At 46.2% G+C, this 19,590-nt stretch overlaps 1 protein-coding gene and 1 long non-coding RNA gene across 5 annotated transcripts in view; one reads left to right on the top strand and one right to left on the bottom strand.

Moving 5' to 3' along the window:
• The window catches only part of LOC148028310 (uncharacterized), a 33,047-nt gene extending 17,732 nt beyond the window's left edge, over window positions 1-15,315 (top strand). Inside the window, exon 3 of the long non-coding RNA XR_015692714.1 lies at window positions 13,738-15,315. This is a non-coding gene — a long non-coding RNA (uncharacterized LOC148028310). The remainder of the gene's footprint in view (window positions 1-13,737) is intronic.
• The window catches only part of LOC148028309 (uncharacterized), a 185,535-nt gene that overhangs the window by 18,768 nt on the left and 147,177 nt on the right, over window positions 1-19,590 (bottom strand). For all 4 annotated transcript variants that reach the window (XM_087690114.1, XM_087690116.1, XM_087690115.1 and 1 more), the window contains 2 exons: window positions 13,961-14,085; window positions 13,541-13,862 (listed from right to left, as the gene is read on the bottom strand). In XM_087690114.1, coding sequence (XP_087546240.1) covers window positions 13,541-13,862; window positions 13,961-14,085 — 447 coding nt within the window. The remainder of the gene's footprint in view (window positions 1-13,540; window positions 13,863-13,960; window positions 14,086-19,590) is intronic.

Below are 19,590 nucleotides of genomic sequence, written 5' to 3'. Positions count from 1 at the left end.
GAGGCCGAATCAAAGAGAAAAGCATTGCGCATGGTCCAAATGTGCGAGCATCCCCAGTATCTGAAAAAGTGACACAAGATCTTCATATGTAATTGTGGCGGTGTGGGGTACTTTGGGCGCACAAAAACCCAATCGAAAGGAGTTAGCGAGGACCCCACCACTGCGCGCCAGATTTGCGACAAGAGTGACCAGATATTCTTGGCGAGCGGGCAAGAAAGAAATCGATGTCGGGCCGATTCCGCAGTAGTAGTACAGAAGAAACAATTGCCATTCGAGATTCTACGCTTGGAAAGGGCTGAGGCAAGAGAAAGACCACGAATCATTACCCGCCAAAGAAAGACCTTGCATTTGAAAGGTGCCCTATTCAGCCAGCCCTCCATGACCGTTGCCTTCCACCATGCCTGCGATTTCCACAGTCCCCAAACAGTATTAGCTTTCACACCCAGCCATTGGTGATCTTGAATGAGAAGATGATACACCTGATTAGTAGAGGCCTTCTCCAGACTCAACCGGCCCGCAAGGTCCCAGTCCTGCCAAGGACGATCCACAGCCAGGGCAGGAAAGGGTTGCCTACCCTGAAGCTCCGACAAAAGCTGTTCCCATAAACCACGATATCCGCGCGGGATCCTAAAAAGTCTCCTAGCAGTTCGAAACGATGCGAGGACATTGCGAGTGGCAAGGGTAGCATCCGCAATCGAAGTCACACCTAAACGGGCCATGCGGTTAAATCTCGGTCGGAGCTGATGTTTGTCTTCCCATGAAAGTAATCTCGATACTGCCAACAATTCCAACTGAAAGGAGTTACTCTGCAAGCGGTCCCCCACTGAATGCCAACGGGCCTTTTGGAGCACCACTTTCCAAGAGCCAACCAAGTGCAGTAACAGAGAGGAAGAGGGACTAAAGAATCGAGAGTCAGCATTAAGGACATGCCACCAGGAGGCCCGAAGTCGTGTATTACCATGGCGTAGCCCGCTGTCCTCAAGAAAATAACGGGCTATAATGGTCCACGGGTGATGATCCACACACATGGCATGAAAAAGAGACCAACGAAGAGCCAGCATATGAGTTTCTGCATCCAAAATAGCTCCACCACCCATGCGTTTAGGGGTACATGTATGTGACCACGAAATCCACGAAATACCTGCCTGCAGTGAATCCTTCTTCCATAGCATGAAACGAATGGGATGAGTGAGAGCCTTCAAAGTAGTAGGCGTCCACAGCAGCAATGGCAGGAAATACGTTAGCATTGGCATCATAATTGTCTGAACCACTTTGAGGCGGACATGGAATGGCCACGCTTGCGACTTCCAATACATAAACTTCGCCGCCAGTTTTTGTGAAATCCACTCCAATAGTTCCTTTGGCCGTACATCCACCCCCAATGGGTATCCAAGATGCCTTACAATGGAGCCACGGGAAACCACCTGGCCCTACCAGCCTAATGATTGTAAATCAGGCTCCGTGCAACTGAGTATGGCTGATTTAGAGGCATTGATGCAAAGACCAGAGGCCTGACCAAAGAGTGTCCAAACATCTAATGCCTTTCGAATATTGTCCTTGTCCGCCCGCAAAATCATAAAGGTGTCATCAGCCAAAGATTGGCTAATAAAGTGCTGTCCCAAAGGAAGAGACAATCCTCCTAGCTGCGCAAAAGCCGCCATTGAGGATAACATTGAAAGGACCGGGTGAGTCGCCAGGGCAAAGAAGAGAGGACTCAAAGGGCAACCCTGTCTGACCGAGCATGCAAGGACAAATGGCTTTGCAACCCCACCATTGAGCATAACTCTTGAAGAAGCCGCAGCACTAATGGTGTAGATCAATCGGGACATCCGAATACCAAAACCCATAGCAGACATGAGATCTGCAATGAAAGACCAGTCCACATAGTCAAAAGCCTTTTCCAAATCCAATTGAATCAATACCACTTCCTGACTGGAGTGCCGCGCATAGTCAATAGCCATTTGCACATTTAAAATATTATGCAGAATGTTGCGGCCCTTAATGAAACCATATTGGAGAGGATGCACAATAGCTGGAAGGTGCTTGTGAAGCCGATTCGCCAGCACTTTGGAGAAGATTTTATACATCGAGCCCATCAAAGTAATTGGTCTCCAGTGTTGCAGTGTTGATGGCGAAGGGACCTTTGGAATCAGTTTGATAAGGCCTTCTTTCCATGAGGAAGGCATGACTCCTGTTTCCCAAACCTGCTAAAACATAACCGCCAATGGCTTCCCCAACTGCGTGGCCGAGTTCTCAAAGAATTCATTAGTGAGCCCATCCCAACCAAGACTTTTATCCTTAGGCAGGCGTAACAAAACATCCATAACCTCCTCCTCGCAAATATCCACCTCCAAAGTAGCTTGCATATCAAGTGGAACCTGCTGGCGGACCAGATGATAGAAGACCGAGCGGGCATGCGTAACCTGGCTAGAAGGTGGGGGAGAAGAACCAAGAAGTTCCATAAAATAATTTCTGCACATATTAACAATGGTCTGCGGATCAGTGACCATGCGACCTTCCGAATCCTGGAGTCTAGTCATATTTTCGCGAGCAGGAGAAGCATGCAAGGCGCGAGAGAACTTATGAGACTGACAGGCACTATCTTGCAATGTGTCAGTCAAGTTATGCAGCTTGGCCTGCTGATAAGATTTCAACTGAAACACTTGAATAAGATTGGCCAAACGCATCTCCAGTGACAGCAGAAAATCATCATTTGGGGTATCCACGAGCAACGAACGGACCAAAGCCAGTAAGTCCTCTGCTGCAAGTCGACGTCACCGACAAAGAGAGGCATGATGGATCCCATACTACCGAGCAACCCGCTGCACATTAGAGAGCAGCCGTGCAAAGGAAGCCAAGCCCTCAGAGGCGAAGTCCACCAAGAACCTCTCAATCAATTGCTGCATATAGCCCTGAAAAATTGGATGCTTCAAATAAGAGGAGTTGAAACGTAAAGGGAGCCTATCCAGCAACTGCATAAAAGGTGCAATAGGTTGTGCACGCATCTCAAGCTGGAGGGGGAAATGATCCGACAATGCATATTGTTGCAAGACCTTCATTTCCAGCATCTCGGGAAGAAAATCATCCCCCTGCATGATATACATTCGGTCCAAACGCGACCAAGTAGTTGCATATTGTGCGGAATGAAAAGTAAACCCTGAAAAAGAAGGGTGAAGCCACGACCAAAGATCTTGCTTAAGTACGCGCAGAGCAAATGAATTCCACACCCGGCTTTCCGGCGCATCCATTACCGAATGCCCTGAAGTGGACTGAGAAGAGTCAACACACATATTGAAATCTCCCATCAAAAAACCCCTTCGGCCAAGTGACATCGAGCCCTGCAAAGTCGACCAAAGATCCCGTCGGGATGCGGGATCATTCGGAGCATAGAGGCCCAACAACCATAAAATCTCTCCTTCAAATAAGACTTCGATTACCAGAAAGCGGCCCTGCACATCATTTTTAACAAGAACAGGCTGGTATTTCTCATGGACAATCATCAGCACGCCCGAATAGTGCGTAGCATGTGTCCTTGCATAAAACAAACGGAATCCATGACAATCCACAACTTTCCCTGCTTCACCGTGACTTTTGTGCTCAACTACACACAATACATCCCACTGGTTCTCATGCAAGACAGTCCACATGGCATGTTGCTTATGGCGAGAGCAAATGCCTCGCACATTCCACGTGGCTATCTTCATATATCTTCAAAAAAGGAAATCAGGAGCGAGGCGCCTGTTGCCTCGATTTCACCTTTTCCGCGAGAGCATCCAGGACACCCTCATCCAGAAAATCAGCCAATATTGCAAACGAATTCTGGCAACCTGCTTTATAGGTAGAAGGAAAATCCACTGCCTTGGGAGTGGGACGGGGATAACGCCGATCCCAAGGTGTAATCACATTACCTTTTGTATCAAACGTGAGCTTAGCAGGTGGGCCCTTGGGACCATCTGTATAGACTTTCCTTGTAGACTGATTACGGGGGGCAGACAGGGCCATAGTACGCGCAGCATGCTGTGAAGTGAACATTTCTTTCCTGCGCATATACGTGCGCACGGAGTCCTGTGAAGCATTAGGCCCAGGGTCTGCCAGGCCTGCATCCAACTTTTTACCTTTTTTCTGACGAGCCTCAATCCAATCAGTGCTACGGGAATCCAGACCCAGGACCTGTTGTTTGCCTTTATTCACAACACTAGGTGGCTGAAGGGCCTCCTGTGCCGGGGCATCAAGCACCATGTCATCCTTAGGCAGCACAACATGCGCATCCTCGGAAGACGGTTGTCTTTCTGGGCATTCGGCCATAAAATGCCCCAATTTACCACATGAAAAGCAATGTCCTGCAAAGTTGTCCCATTTCAAGCGAAAATGCAAAGGATGCATGCCAGAACAATTGAGGCGAAGCCATGCAGGCCTTTTCCTGGCCGTGTCCCATAACATGTATAAACGGTTTCGATTCATAGCCCTGAGGCTTGGGGGAACCAGCACTGTTCCCACAACTGCCATCGCATCCTTCAACAATGGCCAATAGACCGCTGGACAATTTTCCACTTCCACCCACACTGGGCATTCTCGTTGGAGCAGGCGCTGGAAGTCTCCCATAGGGGGCCATGGTACAGCATGGACCAAGCGGCGATCAAAGAATAATGGCAACTTGGACAGGAGCTCAGGCCAATGTGTTTCTGATTTAACAGCACCTCATAAAAGCCGCGGGGTCCAAGGAAGATCTCCTCAACACACTCCCCTTGCAATAAATGGTGCATCCACTGGCGAATATGTGAAAGCACTGGGATCCTGCCAGTGAAGAAAAGTATAACGGCACGGTCATAAAACACCGTAAAAGACCGCAGGACTGATTTCGGGTCCACCGTGGCTTCCAGCACATCATCAGTTCCTGAGTCAGAAAAAGTTTCATTATTATGCTAGACATAATCACCAAGCAGAGTGTTGGCAAAGTCCAACAAATGCTCCCAGTCAAGCTCCTGTGAATCCACAGGATTAGAGGCGATCTGCGCATAGGAACGTTCCTGAGGACCCATTGGCTCGTCAGAAGTATGCTTGGAGCGTTTGCCCGCAGGCGGCAGTTCAGAACCCGAAGGCATCTCCTCCGTGCATGGCACCATGTCCTCCGGCTCCTCTGTATCAGTAACAAGGCCAAGGGCTGCCACCGTCCGATCTAGAAAATCCATATCTAGGCCAGCCATACTGCTGTCTTCTCTCTCTATCACGGGGCACAGGCAAGAGCAACGCTATCTCTTTCGCTCTCTCTCTCTCGCTCTCTCTCTCTCTCTCTCTCTCTCTCTCTCTCTGTGCACAGGAGCAGATCAGCTCACTGCTCTGATTCTGCAAATGTCGTGGCCTGTCAGACTGTCTTGTGGACCCCGTCTGCTCTATGGACGCCCGGCACTCCTTGCGCTACACCCCCGTGGTCACAAAAGCTAGGCGAAAATGAAGCAGACTGCAGGTGGCGGCTGCAAACAGGGCAGCACGTCGAGGTACAGTCGAATGTGAGGCAGGCTGCAGACGAGAGGGACGCAGACTTCAGGCGCTTGCAGACAGGGCGGCAGGTCGCGAAACAGGCGCAATAGGGGCAGACTGCAGGCTGCGCCTGCAGACAGGGCAGCCGTTCAAGAGAAAAACGGGCGCAGAAGAAGGTCGCAGCAGACAGAAGCGCGCGCAGGACCGAACTCCCGCCCACCACACAAAACGCGTCGCAGTCAGGGGGCACCGGATCCGCCATCGCCCACGCTCGCGCCCGTCACCGCCATCGTGCTCCAAACTCTCTCTCTCTCTCTCTCTCTCTCCTCTCTCTCTCTCTCTCATGCATATCCAACTAGGATACCCTTCGCCTAATGTTTCTCTCTCTCTCTCTCTTTTTCGTAAAAGGTAATTGTATTAATTACGAAAAAAATACAAGATTACTTGATTACAAGATACACGACGACAATCTAAGCCATCATGTGAAGAGGTTCTAAGTACTACAAGTTACAATGTCATGGCAAGGACGCGGAGGAAATTGCCATATGCCAGGGACGGAAGTCCTCCCTAGAGAGCAAATCAGAACGATGGAGAAGAGCTAACTGCCAATACAAGAGGCCCTTAAGCCTCACAATATGCCGCTGAACATTATAGGCGGAGTCAAACAGAAAAGCATTCCGAACGGTCCAGTTATGCCAACAGCCCCAATATCGAAGAAAGTGATACATGAGCTTCATATGTGGCTGTGCGGGAGTGGGGTATTTGGGCTGGCCAAAAACCCAATCAAAGGGGCGCAGGGTGATACCAACCACCCCTCGCCAAACAGCCGACAAAAATAACCAGACTTTCTTAGCGACGGGGCAAGAAATAAATCGGTGGCGGGCGGATTTCATAGTAGTGGTGCAAAAGAAACAGGTGCCATTGGAGATTCGTCGCTTGGAAAGAGCTGAAGCAAGCGGAAGACCACCAATCATCACTCTCCAAAGAAAGACTTTATATTTAAAGGGTGTCTTGTTCAACCAGCCCTCCATCACAGTTTCCCTCCACCATGACCGGGATTTACACAATCCCCATAAAGCATTCGCTTTAGTAACTAGCCATTGATGATCTTTAATCAGAAGATGATACACTTGGTTAGCAGAAGCTTTGCTCAAATTCAGCCGGCCTTGTAGGTCCCAATCCTGCCAGGGATGATCCGAAGCAAGGGCAGGAAAGGGTTGTCTGCTCTGGAGCACCGTCAAAAGCTGTTCCCATAAAGGCCTATATCCACGAGGGATCTTGAAAAGCCTCCTAGCTGTACGAAACGATATAAGCACATTGCGAGGCAAGGGTGGCATCCGCAACCGAAGACAAGCCCAAACGTGCCATCCGGTTGAATTGTGGTCTAAGCTCATGTTTACCTTCCCACGAAAGTAAACGCGAGACTGCCAGTAATTCCAATTGAAAAGAGTTAGTAGCTAAGCGATCCTCCGTTGGATGCCACTGAGCCTTCTAAAGGACGTGTTTCCAGGAACATACCAAATGAGTAAGCAGCGATGAAGAAGAACTGGAGAACCGCGAATCAGCATTAAGAACATGCCACCAAGAACTTCGGATTTGGGTATTGCCATGCAGAAGCCCATGGCCCTCAAGAAAATAACGGGCTATATCAACCCACGAATGATGATTCGAGCACATGGCGCGGAAAAGAGACCAACGGAGTGTCTGCATGTGAGTTTGGGCATCTAAAATAGCTCCGCCACCCATGCGTTTGGGGGTGCACGCATGCGACCACGAGATCCAGGAAATACCTGCATGCAATGAGTCCTTCTTCCATAGCATGAAGCGAATAGACTGAGTAAGAGCATTCAGAATCGTAGTAGTCCAGGGCAACAATGGCAAGAAATATGTGAGCATTGGCAACATAATTGTCTGGGCTACTTTGAGGCGAACATGGAAGGGCCAGGCCTGAGACTTCCAATACATAAACTTAGCCACCATTTTCTGAGAAATCCACTGCAGAAGCTGCTTTGGGGAAACATCAACACCCAAAGGGTATCCAAGATGCCTGACAATGGAGCCACGAGGAATAACCAGACCCTACCAGTCCAAGGACTGCAAATCTGACTCCGTGCAACTTAGAATGGCTGATTTGAGCGCATTGATACGAAGGCCTGACGCCTGACCAAAGAGACCCCAAACATCCAATGCTTTTCGAAGGTTATCCTTGTCCGCACGCAAAATCATAAAGGTATCATCCGCCAGGGATTGGCTAATGAAGTGCTGTCCTGTAGGAAGCGACAGTCCGGCCAACTGAGAAGAGGCTGCCATATGAGATAACATGGAAAGAACTGGATGTGTCGCAAGGGCAAAGAATAGAGGGCTCAAAGGGCACCCCTGTCTGACAGAACGGGCAAGGACAAATGGCTCAGTAACACCTCCGTTCAGCATGACTCGCGAAGACGCCGCAGCACTAATGGTGTAGATTAGACAAGACATCCGAGCACCAAAGCCCATCGCAGACATAAGTTCAGCAACGAAAGACCAGTCCAGATAGTCAAAAGCCTTTTCCAGGTCCAGTTGAATCAGTACTACCTCCTGATTAGAATGCCTTGCATAATCAATTGCCAGTTGACCATTCAATACATTGTGTAGAATATTTCGGCCCTTAATGAAACCATACTGGAGAGGGTGCACAAGGGCAGGGAGATGCTTATGGAGCCGATTCGCCATTACTTTGGAAAAGATTTTGTACATTGAACCCATCAAAGAAATTGGGCGCCACTGTTTCAACTTAGATGGCGAAGGAACTTTTGGAAGCAGTTTAATAAGTCCTTGTTTCCATGAGGAAGGCATGATCCCCGTTTCCCACACCTGCTGAAACAAAGCCTGCAATGGTTTCGCCAGTTGGGTAGCAAAAGCTTCAAAGAACTCATTGGTGAGACTATCCCAACCCGGACTTTTATCCTTGGGCAAGTGTAACAAGACGTCCATAACCTCTGCCTCACCAATATCTGACTCCATAGTAGCTTGCGTGTCCTGCGGAAGCTGATTGCGGACCAGGTCATAAAAAACCGAACGGGCCTGAGTAATTTGGGCTGAAGGTGGAGAAGCGGAACCGAGAAGGTCGCGGAAATAATTCCTGCACATATGCACAATAGTCTGTGGATCCAGGATAAGGTGGCCTTCTGCATCCTCGAGTCTGGTCATATTCTCTCGAGCAGGAGAGGCGTGGAGAGCTCGAAAGAACTTATGGGTCTGACATGCACTATCTTGCAAAGTCTCTGTCAGATGTTGCAATTTGGCCTGCTGATATGATTTTAACTGGAATTCTTTAATAAGATCGGCCACCCGCATGGCCAGTGCGAGCAGAAATGCATCATCCGGAGTGTCCACCAGCAGAGAGCGAACCAAAACCAGCAGGTCCTCCGCTGCCTGTCGACGCCGCCGACAAAGAGAGGCATGATAGATCCCATACTGCCGAGCAACCCACTGCACATTAGAGAGCAATCTTTCAAATGACGCAATGCCCTGAGAGGAAAAGTCCAAGAAGAATCTGTCAAGCAATTGCTGCATATAGCCCTGAAAAATTGCATGCTTCAAGTAGGACGAGTTGAAACGCAAAGGGAGTCTCTCCAGAAATTGCTTGAAAGGTGCAATGGGTTGTGCAAGCAACTCAAGCTGCAGAGGGAAATGGTCCGACAAGGCATATTGCTGCAACACTTTTATTTCGAGCATCTCAGGAAGAAAATCATCATTCTGCATGATATATATACGGTCCAACCGCGACCATGTTGTTGCATACTGGGCCGAATGGAAAGTAAACCCTGTAGAAGACGGGTGTAGCCAGGACCAGAGATCTTGCTTAAGAACAGCAAAAGCCAACTCATGCCACATACGACTTTCCGGCGCATCCATTACCGAGTGCTCCGATGTGGACTGGGAAGAATCAACACACATATTGAAATCCCCCATGAAGAAGCCCCGTCTGCCAAGTGACAAGGAGGTCTGCAAAGTCTGCCAAAGCTCCGGGCGAGATAACGAATCATTCGGAGCATAGAGGCCAAGTAACCATAAGATTTCCCCTTCGAATAAAATTTCAACCACCAAAAAGCGGCCATGAACATCATTTTTAATAAGAACAGGCTGATATTTGGCATGTACAATCATGAGCACACCCGAATAATGCATGGCCTGTGTTCCTGCATAGAACAAACGAAAGCCATGGCAATCCACAACTTTTCCGGCGTCACCGTGACTCTTGTGCTCAACAGCGCACAAGACATCCCACTGATTCTCATACAATGCAGTCCACATGGCATGTTGCTTGTGTCGAGAACAAATTCCTCGCACATTCCACGTGGCTATTTTCATGTGGATGCAAAACAAAATCAGGTACGAGGCACAGCTTGCATCGATTTGACTTTGTCGGCGAGAATGTCGAGGACTCCCTCATCCAAGAAATCCGCCAACACCGCAAAAGAGTTCTGAGGACCAGATTTGAAAGTAGACGGCATATCTGCTGGCTTGGGGTTGGAACGTGGATAACAACGGTCCCACGGGGTAATGACGTTGCCTCTGGTATCAAAAGCCAGCTTTGCAAGTGGACCCTTTGGACAATCCGAATACATTTTCCTGGCGGGCTGAGGACGGAGGGCTGAGGAAACCATAGTAGGTGCAGAGCGCTCGGAAGACAACATTTCCTTCCTGCGCATATATGTACGCATGGAATCTTGTGAGGTAGTAGGCACAGTATTCTCCATGCTAGCAACAACCCTGTTGCCTTTTTTTGCACGTACTTCAACCCAATCAGTGGCACGGGAATCCAGACCCGAAAGTTTACCTTTGGCCAGAACTTGGGGCAGGTGGATAGTATCCAGCGACGGAGTATCACACACCATATCTTCCATGGGCGGCGCAACATGGCCAACATCTGAAATGTGTTGCTGCTCTGGGCATTCGGCCATAAAATGCCCCAACTGTCCACAGGAAAAGCAATGGCCTGCAAAATTGCCCCATTTCAAACGAAAGTGTAACGGATGCATGCCGGAGCAATTGAGGCATAACCAAGCAGGCCTTTTCCTTGCAGTGTCCCATAACATACACAAGCGGTTGCGATTCACAGCCCTGAGATTGGGAGGGACCAGAACCGTGCCCACAGCGGCCATAGCATCCTTCAATAGCGGCCAATAAACACCCGGACAATTTTCCACTTCTACCCACACAGGGCATTCACATTGCAGCAGGCGTTGAAAATCTGCCAGCGGGCGCCATGGAACCACATGAACCAACCGGCGATCAAAAAACAAAGGCAGTTTAGACAGGAGAGCAGCATGGTGCGTCTCAGTTTTCAAGAGGACCTCAAAAAAACCTCGGGACCCAACAAAAATCTCTTCAACACATTCCCCTTGTAGCAGACTCTGCAGCCATTGGCGAATAAGGGAAAGCAGCGGGATTCGACCAGTGAAGAAGAGTATCACAGCGCGATCATAAAACACCGAAAAGGAGCGTAGGACAGTTTTTGGGTCGACGGTGGCTTCCAGAACATCGTCAGGTGCAGAGTCAGAAAAGACTTCCTGATTATGTTGAACATATTCGCCAAGCAGAGTGTTGGCAAATTCCAGCAAATGCTCCCAGTCCACATCCTGAGAGTCCACAGAATCCGAAGCAACCTGCGCATAGGAACGATCCTGGAGAACACCTATCTCTTCCGAGGTATGCTTGGTACGTTTACCCACAGGCGGGATGTCAGGACCCGGGTGCATCTCTTCGGTGCACGGAACCATATCCTCAGGTTCCTCAGCATCAGAATCCGGGCCAAGTGCTGCCACCGTTTGGTCTATGAAATCCAGATCCAAACCAGCCATCTTGTATGACGAGCTGATCTCGAAGGAGGACTGACGCACAGTGCAGAGCATTGTCGGCTGAGTTAGAAATCTGCACCCTTGTAAGCTGGTGTCGCACACGGCGGAGGACGACCCTCAGGACGTCACACGAACAGGTTGCAGGCGTTAAAAGTCTGGGGCGACCACCACGGTGGCTGACTGGCGAGGGCAGCGTCCGACAGGCGAGGGTGGCGACCGACAGGCGAGGGCGGACCTCAGGCGTGGGCAGAAGCCCTGACGCACAAGGCGGACGGGCGTGAACCAGGCGCAGAGCCCGCAGTTCAAGCGGGCGACAGCGGGGCTGGAGGCGCAGCTGACGGGCCGCCAGATGCAGGCGACGAGCCTGCGGCGGGTGACGACAAGAGGGCGGTTACAGGCGACGACAAGGAGATGGGGCGGCTGCAGACGTGGTGGCGCGACAGGCAGCCGACAGGGCGGGACGGAAGGCGGGACGAAACAGGGCGACGCTCAGGGGCGAGACGGCAGAGACGCGGGGCCACGTGACGGAAGGGCGACGGACGAGCTCACCCGACGAAGGACAGACAGCAATGACCACGATCCGCCATCGCGCTCCTCTCCTTGCGCCCAACCGTTTCTCTCTCTCTCTCTCTCTCTCACCTCAGTCCAGTAGAGCTCCAAGCTTCTTATCAGACAAATTTTCCCATCTGAGCAGTCCTTGGCCAAAACAAGTCAGCACTTTTGGTTGCTGCACTGCAGGGCTCTTCCATGGGGCATAGACTTCTCCAAAGTACCAGATTCATCCTATGCAGAGATAAGCCACTCTTTTGTCTACTGGACTCACCATTTGCTCGATCAAAAGGTGACTTCCATAATGATGCTATTGCCTGGCCAATTGTCAATCAGAGTGCTTGGATTGAACCTGCTAACCATTTGTGAGGATGAGGTTCTTGTACTCCAATGTTTCATTTTAGATGCTGTGAATGAGACCAGCCAATTCTCTATCAGCAGCTTAGACCTCCATGATTGAAGCAACTGATTATGCTACTTTGCTTTACTATCCTGAGAAAATCAAATTTGATTTGCTTTCTCAGTCGCTCACCTCTTCTCCTCAACCACCTTACAATAAACCTGATTGGCAGATTGTTTAAGGAAATCACCCAGATGCACAAAAGCCTAGTCCAACCATGGGGATGAAGGCTGAAATGTAGAACAAGGGGAATGCCACTGAAGCTGTTTCTCCAAGCTGGTCCAAATCAGTTTGTGACTCAAGTGGGACTTACCAAGAATGACAACATCTCTTATAATCTCAATAGAGTACTCCATCCTATTAAAGTTATCATGTTCCATGTGCTGATCAAGCCAGGCAAGCAACCTGGATGTTGCAAGAACCTTGGCTTGGAGTGAATTAGCCTCCTTTCTGTAGTTATGGGGAGCCCAAGTAGCAAAGCAAAAATTGCATTGTCAAGAAGCAATCAAGTGTGCAAGAAGAAAGAAGTGTGGCATTTTGATTTCTTGACTCGAGTTCAGTACATGCCACCAGCAGGAGGCCTGGATTCTAGTGCATGTGAAATGTGAACTTCCTCAATGAAAGCTGTAGCAATGTCTGCCCAAGAGTGCTGTTGCTCACATAAGGACTGTAACGGGCCATTTGCAAAATCGTCATATGAATATTGACAACCAACAAGGCAACCACACCCAATGCTTTGGCTTGGTAGCATGTTTCCAAGGGACCCATACCTCATCCACACGATTTCCCTGTTTTTGCTGTATGGGTTTGTCTAAGTTTGACCTCTTGACAACTGGAACGCTCATGTCCTTCGTGAAATCAATGAAGAGAAAGAATCCTAGTGCAATCAAGTTTCAATTTTCACTCAGATGCTAGAATCGAGGAGAAAAAGTCCTAGTGCTATCAAGCTTCGATCTTCATTCAGATGATAAACTTGTGCTTTCCTTGCTCACTTGGCTAATAATTGAACCCCTTGCAGGATGTTTGGATGCATGTTATCTTTGAACAGCACATTCATTGACAAGGAACGATTGGCTGGGCATAATTACATTTATTGACTTACAAAATTTCAGTTGGAACAAGGTGCATAAGTGAAATATTTTTATCATGACACAATAAAATCATGATTGATATGATATTAGAAATCAAGTCAAAAGAACACAGAAATCTAGAAGAGCAGTCCAAACTAGCAGCTTCTTAATTCTAAAGAGTTCTTAGTGCAGATAATTACCTAGTAGCTGCATCGAGATGATTTTGCTGGCCTTTTCTGGTTTTGGTTTTGTTTTCAGTGCAGAAGTATTGTAAATCACACCAGACAACCCATCCAAGAGAATCATATGTGCATCTTCTGTAGCTGCAAACAGTACAATTGTTGAATCGCTGTTGACATCCATTTGTTTTTTCTTTGATGTTGATGGTAAGCCACAGGAAGAGTGAAACGATGATGGTAATGGAAGCGAGGAAAAGGCAAGGGACATTATCCTGGATGTTAGACTGGAAAAGCTTCTTCCATTGTACAGAAGCTTTTTGGTTGTCAGGTCTATGAGTGTTACCTGCAATGAAATATTTACTAGAGGATCAGGAATGAACTGAACGTTTTTGCTTTCAACTGAAAATATGATATGCTAGCCAAGGATCAAGAAGAAATAACCATGCCAGTGTCACCTCCAGCAGCCAGACGGTGAAAAGGAAATGCAATCACAATACAACTGATTGAAGTTTGTTGTACTGGGAAGTTAGCGCATGAGGTCCACTCAGGCTGTTGCAGGTTCGTTCCTGGTATGTGATTGGATAGTAAGAAGTAAGAACACACATTGGCTTCCCTCGAGTACAAAGCCGTAATGTCTTTCAGACAAAATAAAGTCCTAGTTGTACAAGATATATCTCCATCATAGATTTCAGAAATTCAAAGGACTGCCATTATACATTCTGGAAAATAAAAAAGTCTAAAGGGCAACAAAGCTCCCTTCAAAATGATAGAAGACCGGGAAATAGGGTCCCAAGGTTTTCAAGCCATAAAGTCCTCATATAATGCTGAGCCCCAAGTGAGGTTTGAGGAACATCAAACTCTACAATGACTTTCTTTCTGTATGGGATTCTGAGAGTTATCTACAGTGCCTGTTGGGTGTAAAGTCACTTCGTCTCCATGTAAAGCTATATGGATGTGAACACACTCTTATTTGTACCCTAGCATATAAATACATTTTATTATTTGTGTACCATAACAAATCTGGTGCACTCTTGGGATCCACTCTCTCACAGACTCAACACTGCTGCTCCACTCCTGACTCGTGCTTCTATTCCACAGTCATCCCTTCAAACTGGTATCAGAGCTGTGGCTAAAGTGTGCACGCTTCCCGAAGTCTGTACGGGTCAGATTCAACTTGTTCACCCGAAGAAACATCAGCTTCAGCCATGTGTGTGTGCTGGACAGACAGGCAACAGGTCAGAAACCCTAAATCTGTGCAAGCGACAGTTCCCAGGTTGCAGGAGATTGTTCCCAGGTTGCAGATCACGGCAGCTGGTGACAGTCAGTCTGGACCAGCGGGACCCAGGCAGCAGCTCATGACAATGCCCAACAGTCATCAGCGGGACCTAGGCGGCAGTTTGCAACAGCGCCCGACAATCAGGCGACAGCTCATTTGACTTTTTGGTGTGACTCGGCACACTTACACAGGTCCCGTTCACACATGGAAGCACAACTAAGAATTTTTCAGAAATTTCATGGCTAAAATTTGGGGCTTGTCCCAAATTTGATGTTGTTCATCCATAATAGTGACATTTTGACTTGGAATTTGCAAAAATAGTGCACATTGGCTCCAAAAAAATTGGGGCTTTTCATGTATCAGTGAAATTTTGCTCAAGTGATCTAAATTCTTTGACATTGGTGCACATTTGAACCTGAGAAATTGGGGCTTTTGCAAAATTGTGAAATTTTGCTAAATTTGCTCATTTTATGCTCTTGGGAATACGTATTAATGCAATTGGGGCAGATTGGTCAATGAAATTTTGGGGCTTTTGCTGAAATTTGTGGATTTTGGCAAAATTGATGTGTGTAATGTATTTTGGGGACATTGCTGAAGCAATCTTGGTGATGTAAGCAGTGAAATTAAAGACTTTTATCTCCCAGTTGTGGGATTTTGGAGAAATTGCAGAGAATTCTTGGGTATTTCTTGTGTATCAGAAGTTGATTTGAACAAATATGTATGTAGTATACATGTCAGGTAGCTCCTATTGATTTGATGTATTGCTGAATATTCATGGTACAACAGTCTTAGAGATCATTTGTAGATCTGGGATTGTTGTAGATGTATTTTTGGTGACATTGCTGAAGTGGGAGTCACCTAGCAATGATGTATGCATGTCATGTATGCTGAAATTTCAGCTATATTGCTGAAAGTCATTCCCTCTACCGCTGTACTTGTATTTGGGCAGTGTCTGTAATATAGTGACACTAAATCTTTTCTCTTATTTCCTGAAAATTTGGGCTGAAATTAGCTGAGTATTCAGCCTGTTATTTGCTGTCATAAATTACAGCATTGGTACTTAGCACTTTGCTGACAAATGGCCACTAATGCTTCTAGCAACAGTGACACTAAATCCCTCCTTGAAATCAAGAGGTTTGATGGCACTGGCTTTTATCTATGGAAAGACAAGATGCAAGGCATTTTGTTTCTCAAAGATTGTGATGATGCTCTTTTGGAAACTAAGCCTATAGCTATGGCAAATGAGGATTAGGCTAGATTCAACAAGCAAGCCATTGCATACATGAAAATGTTTGTATCTAATGATGTGCTTATAGACATTAAGTGTCTTGATACAACTTATGCTATATGGAAAAAGTGAATGGATACTTATGAAAATACAACTCCAGTAAATCAAGTGCATCTCATGTGCAAGCTTGTGAACATGGAGTTGGATTAGTCTAAACCAACATCTGAGCACTTGAGTGCTTTTCGTAGGGATTTTGAGTCAATTGCAGGACTTTGGTTTGTAGCTTTTCAATGATAAATTGAAAGCTATTTTCTTGTTGATGACTTTACATAATAACTAGGAGGCTTTAGTTGTTTCACTTAGCAACAACACTGCTTTAACCTTTGATGGTGTTAGCGGCTCTATCCTCAATGAGGAGATCAGAAGAAAGTCCAATGGAGAAAGCAATGGCTTAGTCTATCATCTTAGAGGTAGGTCAAAGAAGAGGGGTAATGCAACAAATAAAGGCAAAAGTAGAAGTAAAGCCAAGGGCACGCAATAAGATGTTACTTGCTATCAGTGTGGATGTAAAGGGCATAAAAGGCTTGAGTGCCGGTACTAGAAAAAAGAGCAAGACTGAAAGAAACAACGAGGAAAGAAAAAGAAGGATGACAATAAAGATATAACAACTCTCTCTCAAAAGAAGTTGCAAAGGCAAATGTTGCATCTGGTGTGGTTATTGAAGAGCTCTCTGACATTGGAGAGAGACTTGTTGCAACCTCATGCAATGTAGACACTATGACAGCAGCAAGTGATATGCACATCAACAAAAAGAGATGCCTTACTTTCAGCCCATGATGGGCTGTCCCAATCTTGGATAGTGGACAGTGGTGCGTCTTTTTATGTTACCCCCTCGCTCGAGTCATTTTCTGAATACGCTGTAGGTTGTCTAGGCAAGGTTTACTTGGGTAACAACTGTGCATGTGAGATAGAGGGTGTAGGTATCATTCACTTGGTCCTTGAAAATGGCCAAGAGCTGATTCTATAGAATGTCAGATATGTACCTGGCATAAAGAAAAGTCTACTGTTAGCTGGGCAGCTTGATGCAAGAGGGTATTTTACTATCTTTGGTAGTGGATCTTGGAAGGTCCACAAGGGCTCTATGCTAATTGTTAAAGGAAACAAAAAGGGGACTTTGTACTATTTGCATTATAAAGCATTACCTAGCACGTTCTTAGCTGTGACTGAAGTTTCTTCATAGATGGAACTTTGGCACAAAAGACTTCGCCATATGAGCCAAAAGGATCTTCAAATTCTTTCCTCTTTAGGGAGATTTGATATAAAAGACTCTAATCTTGAATTTTGTAATGATTGCATACATGGAAAACATGTGAAGTCTCCTTATTACTCTGGTGTCATTAAGAAGTTCAATGCTCTTGATTTAGTACACTCTGATGTGTGCACTATGGCTATTATTTCATATGGGGGTGCACATTATTTTATCACTTTTATTGATGTGTGTACTATGCCTATGATTTCATATGGGGTTGCACGTTACTTTGTCACTTTTATTAATGATCTAATACACTCTGATGTGTGTGCTATGCCTGTTATTTCATATAGAGGTGCACATTACTTTGTCACTTCTATTGATGATTTCAGTAGACAGTCATGGGTGTATGTGTTAAAGAGCAAAAAGAAAGTGATGGATACCTTTAAAAGGTTTCATGCTTTTGTTACCACATAGAGAGGACATAAGTTAAAAGCTATAAGAATAGATAATGGGGGTGAGTATATTTCTAATGAGTTCAAAAAGTTTTGTGAGATGCATGGCATTAAAAGGAAGTTGACAGCTCCTTACAATCCTGCATCAAATGGCGTGGCTGAAAAATATAATCGCATACTTTATGAGAGTCTGATGCATGTTGTCCACTGTTAATCTCCCACAGCAATTCTGGGGAGAGGCTCTTAAAACTGCAATTCATATACGCTCTCTAAATCGTGCATTGGAAATGGCATTTCTTAAGAGTTTTGTTTTGGTGAAACCTACTTCATATGACCATTTGTGTGTCTTTGGTTGTGATGCCTTTGTGCATGTACTTGTAGAACAAAGGACCAAACTAGACATGAAATCCATTAAGAGCATCTTCATAGGATATGGAGATGAGGGAGAGATGGGTTATAGAGTTTGGCTTTCTCAAGGTAGAAAGATTGTATGCAGCCAGGACATAGTATTTAATCAGACACAAGGTGACCTTGACAAAAAGAAAGTCAAATTTCAACATGAACAACCAACCATTCAACAGCCATTAGTTGGAATTTTTGTTCCTTTTGATGCTGAAAATGAGCAGCAACCCATTGTGCTACAGTCATAAGATAATGGACAGCAAATAGATGCACAAGATGGAATTGAATAGCAAGAAGAACATACTAAAAACAGGTTACAACAACAAGAAAATGCTGAAGCTGATTGCCCAAAGGATGATGCAGTTGCTAGTGCTATGAAGGGCATACCTTATGTGTCAACTTGTGAATCTTTGATATATGCTATGGTTGCAACTCACCCTAACATTTCTCATGCAATGAGAGTTGTTAGCAAATTCATGTCTAACCCTGGCAAACCACATTGGGAAGCAATGAAATGTATTTTCAGATATTTAAAAGGTACACAAGAGAAGTGTATATGCTATGGAAAGGGTACACTAGAGTTGTAAGGATTCTGTAATTCGGACATGGCAAGAGATCTTGACACTAGGAAATCTACCAGTGGATATGCCTTTACTTTGACTGGTAGGGCTATCTCTTGATGTTCAAGGTTGTAGAAAATTGTGGCACTGAGCACTACAGAGGCTGATTATATTTCAGCCATAGAAGCTTCTAAGGAAGCTCTTTGGCTTGGTCGTTTGGTCAAGAACTTTGGTCTTTCTTCACATACTCCAATGCTTGGTTCTGATAGCCAGAGTGCAATATGTCTGGCTAAGAATGCTATGTTCCATGCATGCACCAAACGGATAGATGTTCTGTATCACTTTATTTGACAAGTCTTGGAAGATGGTCTTGTCACACTGACTAAGATCAAAACCCAAGATAACCGTGCAGATATTTTCACTAAGAGTCTTGCAAAGACTCAACATGAGCATTGCATCCGATTAGTGGGAGTTGGTTAGTTCAAAGGTACCACTTCGGGCCTTTAAGTGGGAAGTTGTTTGGTGTAAAGTCCCTTCATCTCTATGTAAAGTTATATGGGTGTGAACACACCCTTATTTGTACCCTAACATATAAATACATTTTATTCTTTGTGTACCGTAACAAATCTGTACACTCATCTTGGGATTCACTCTCTCTCACACTCAACATTGCTGCTCCACTCGTGACTCACACTTCTATTGCGCACTCATCCCTTTAGTACCAAATGTGATTTCTGTGTCTTAATCTAATGATCATAGTTGGAAAAGATCAACATAAGCTGACTTTGTACGAGTCACACCGAAATAATTAATCCTTTGTGGACCATTTGATTCTGTATAGGCTTGTGAAAAACATTGCTCCAGATTCCAAGGTATGCGATGTTAAGTATGCTTCTGCAGG

Source organism: Lygodium microphyllum, chromosome 12 (assembly GCF_053477565.2).
Source record: "Lygodium microphyllum isolate KBCC chromosome 12, Lygodium_microphyllum_v1.1.10, whole genome shotgun sequence".
In the NCBI taxonomy this organism is placed as follows: Eukaryota; Viridiplantae; Streptophyta; class Polypodiopsida; order Schizaeales; family Lygodiaceae; genus Lygodium; species Lygodium microphyllum.
This window is presented reverse-complemented; position numbering and strand designations above follow the sequence as displayed.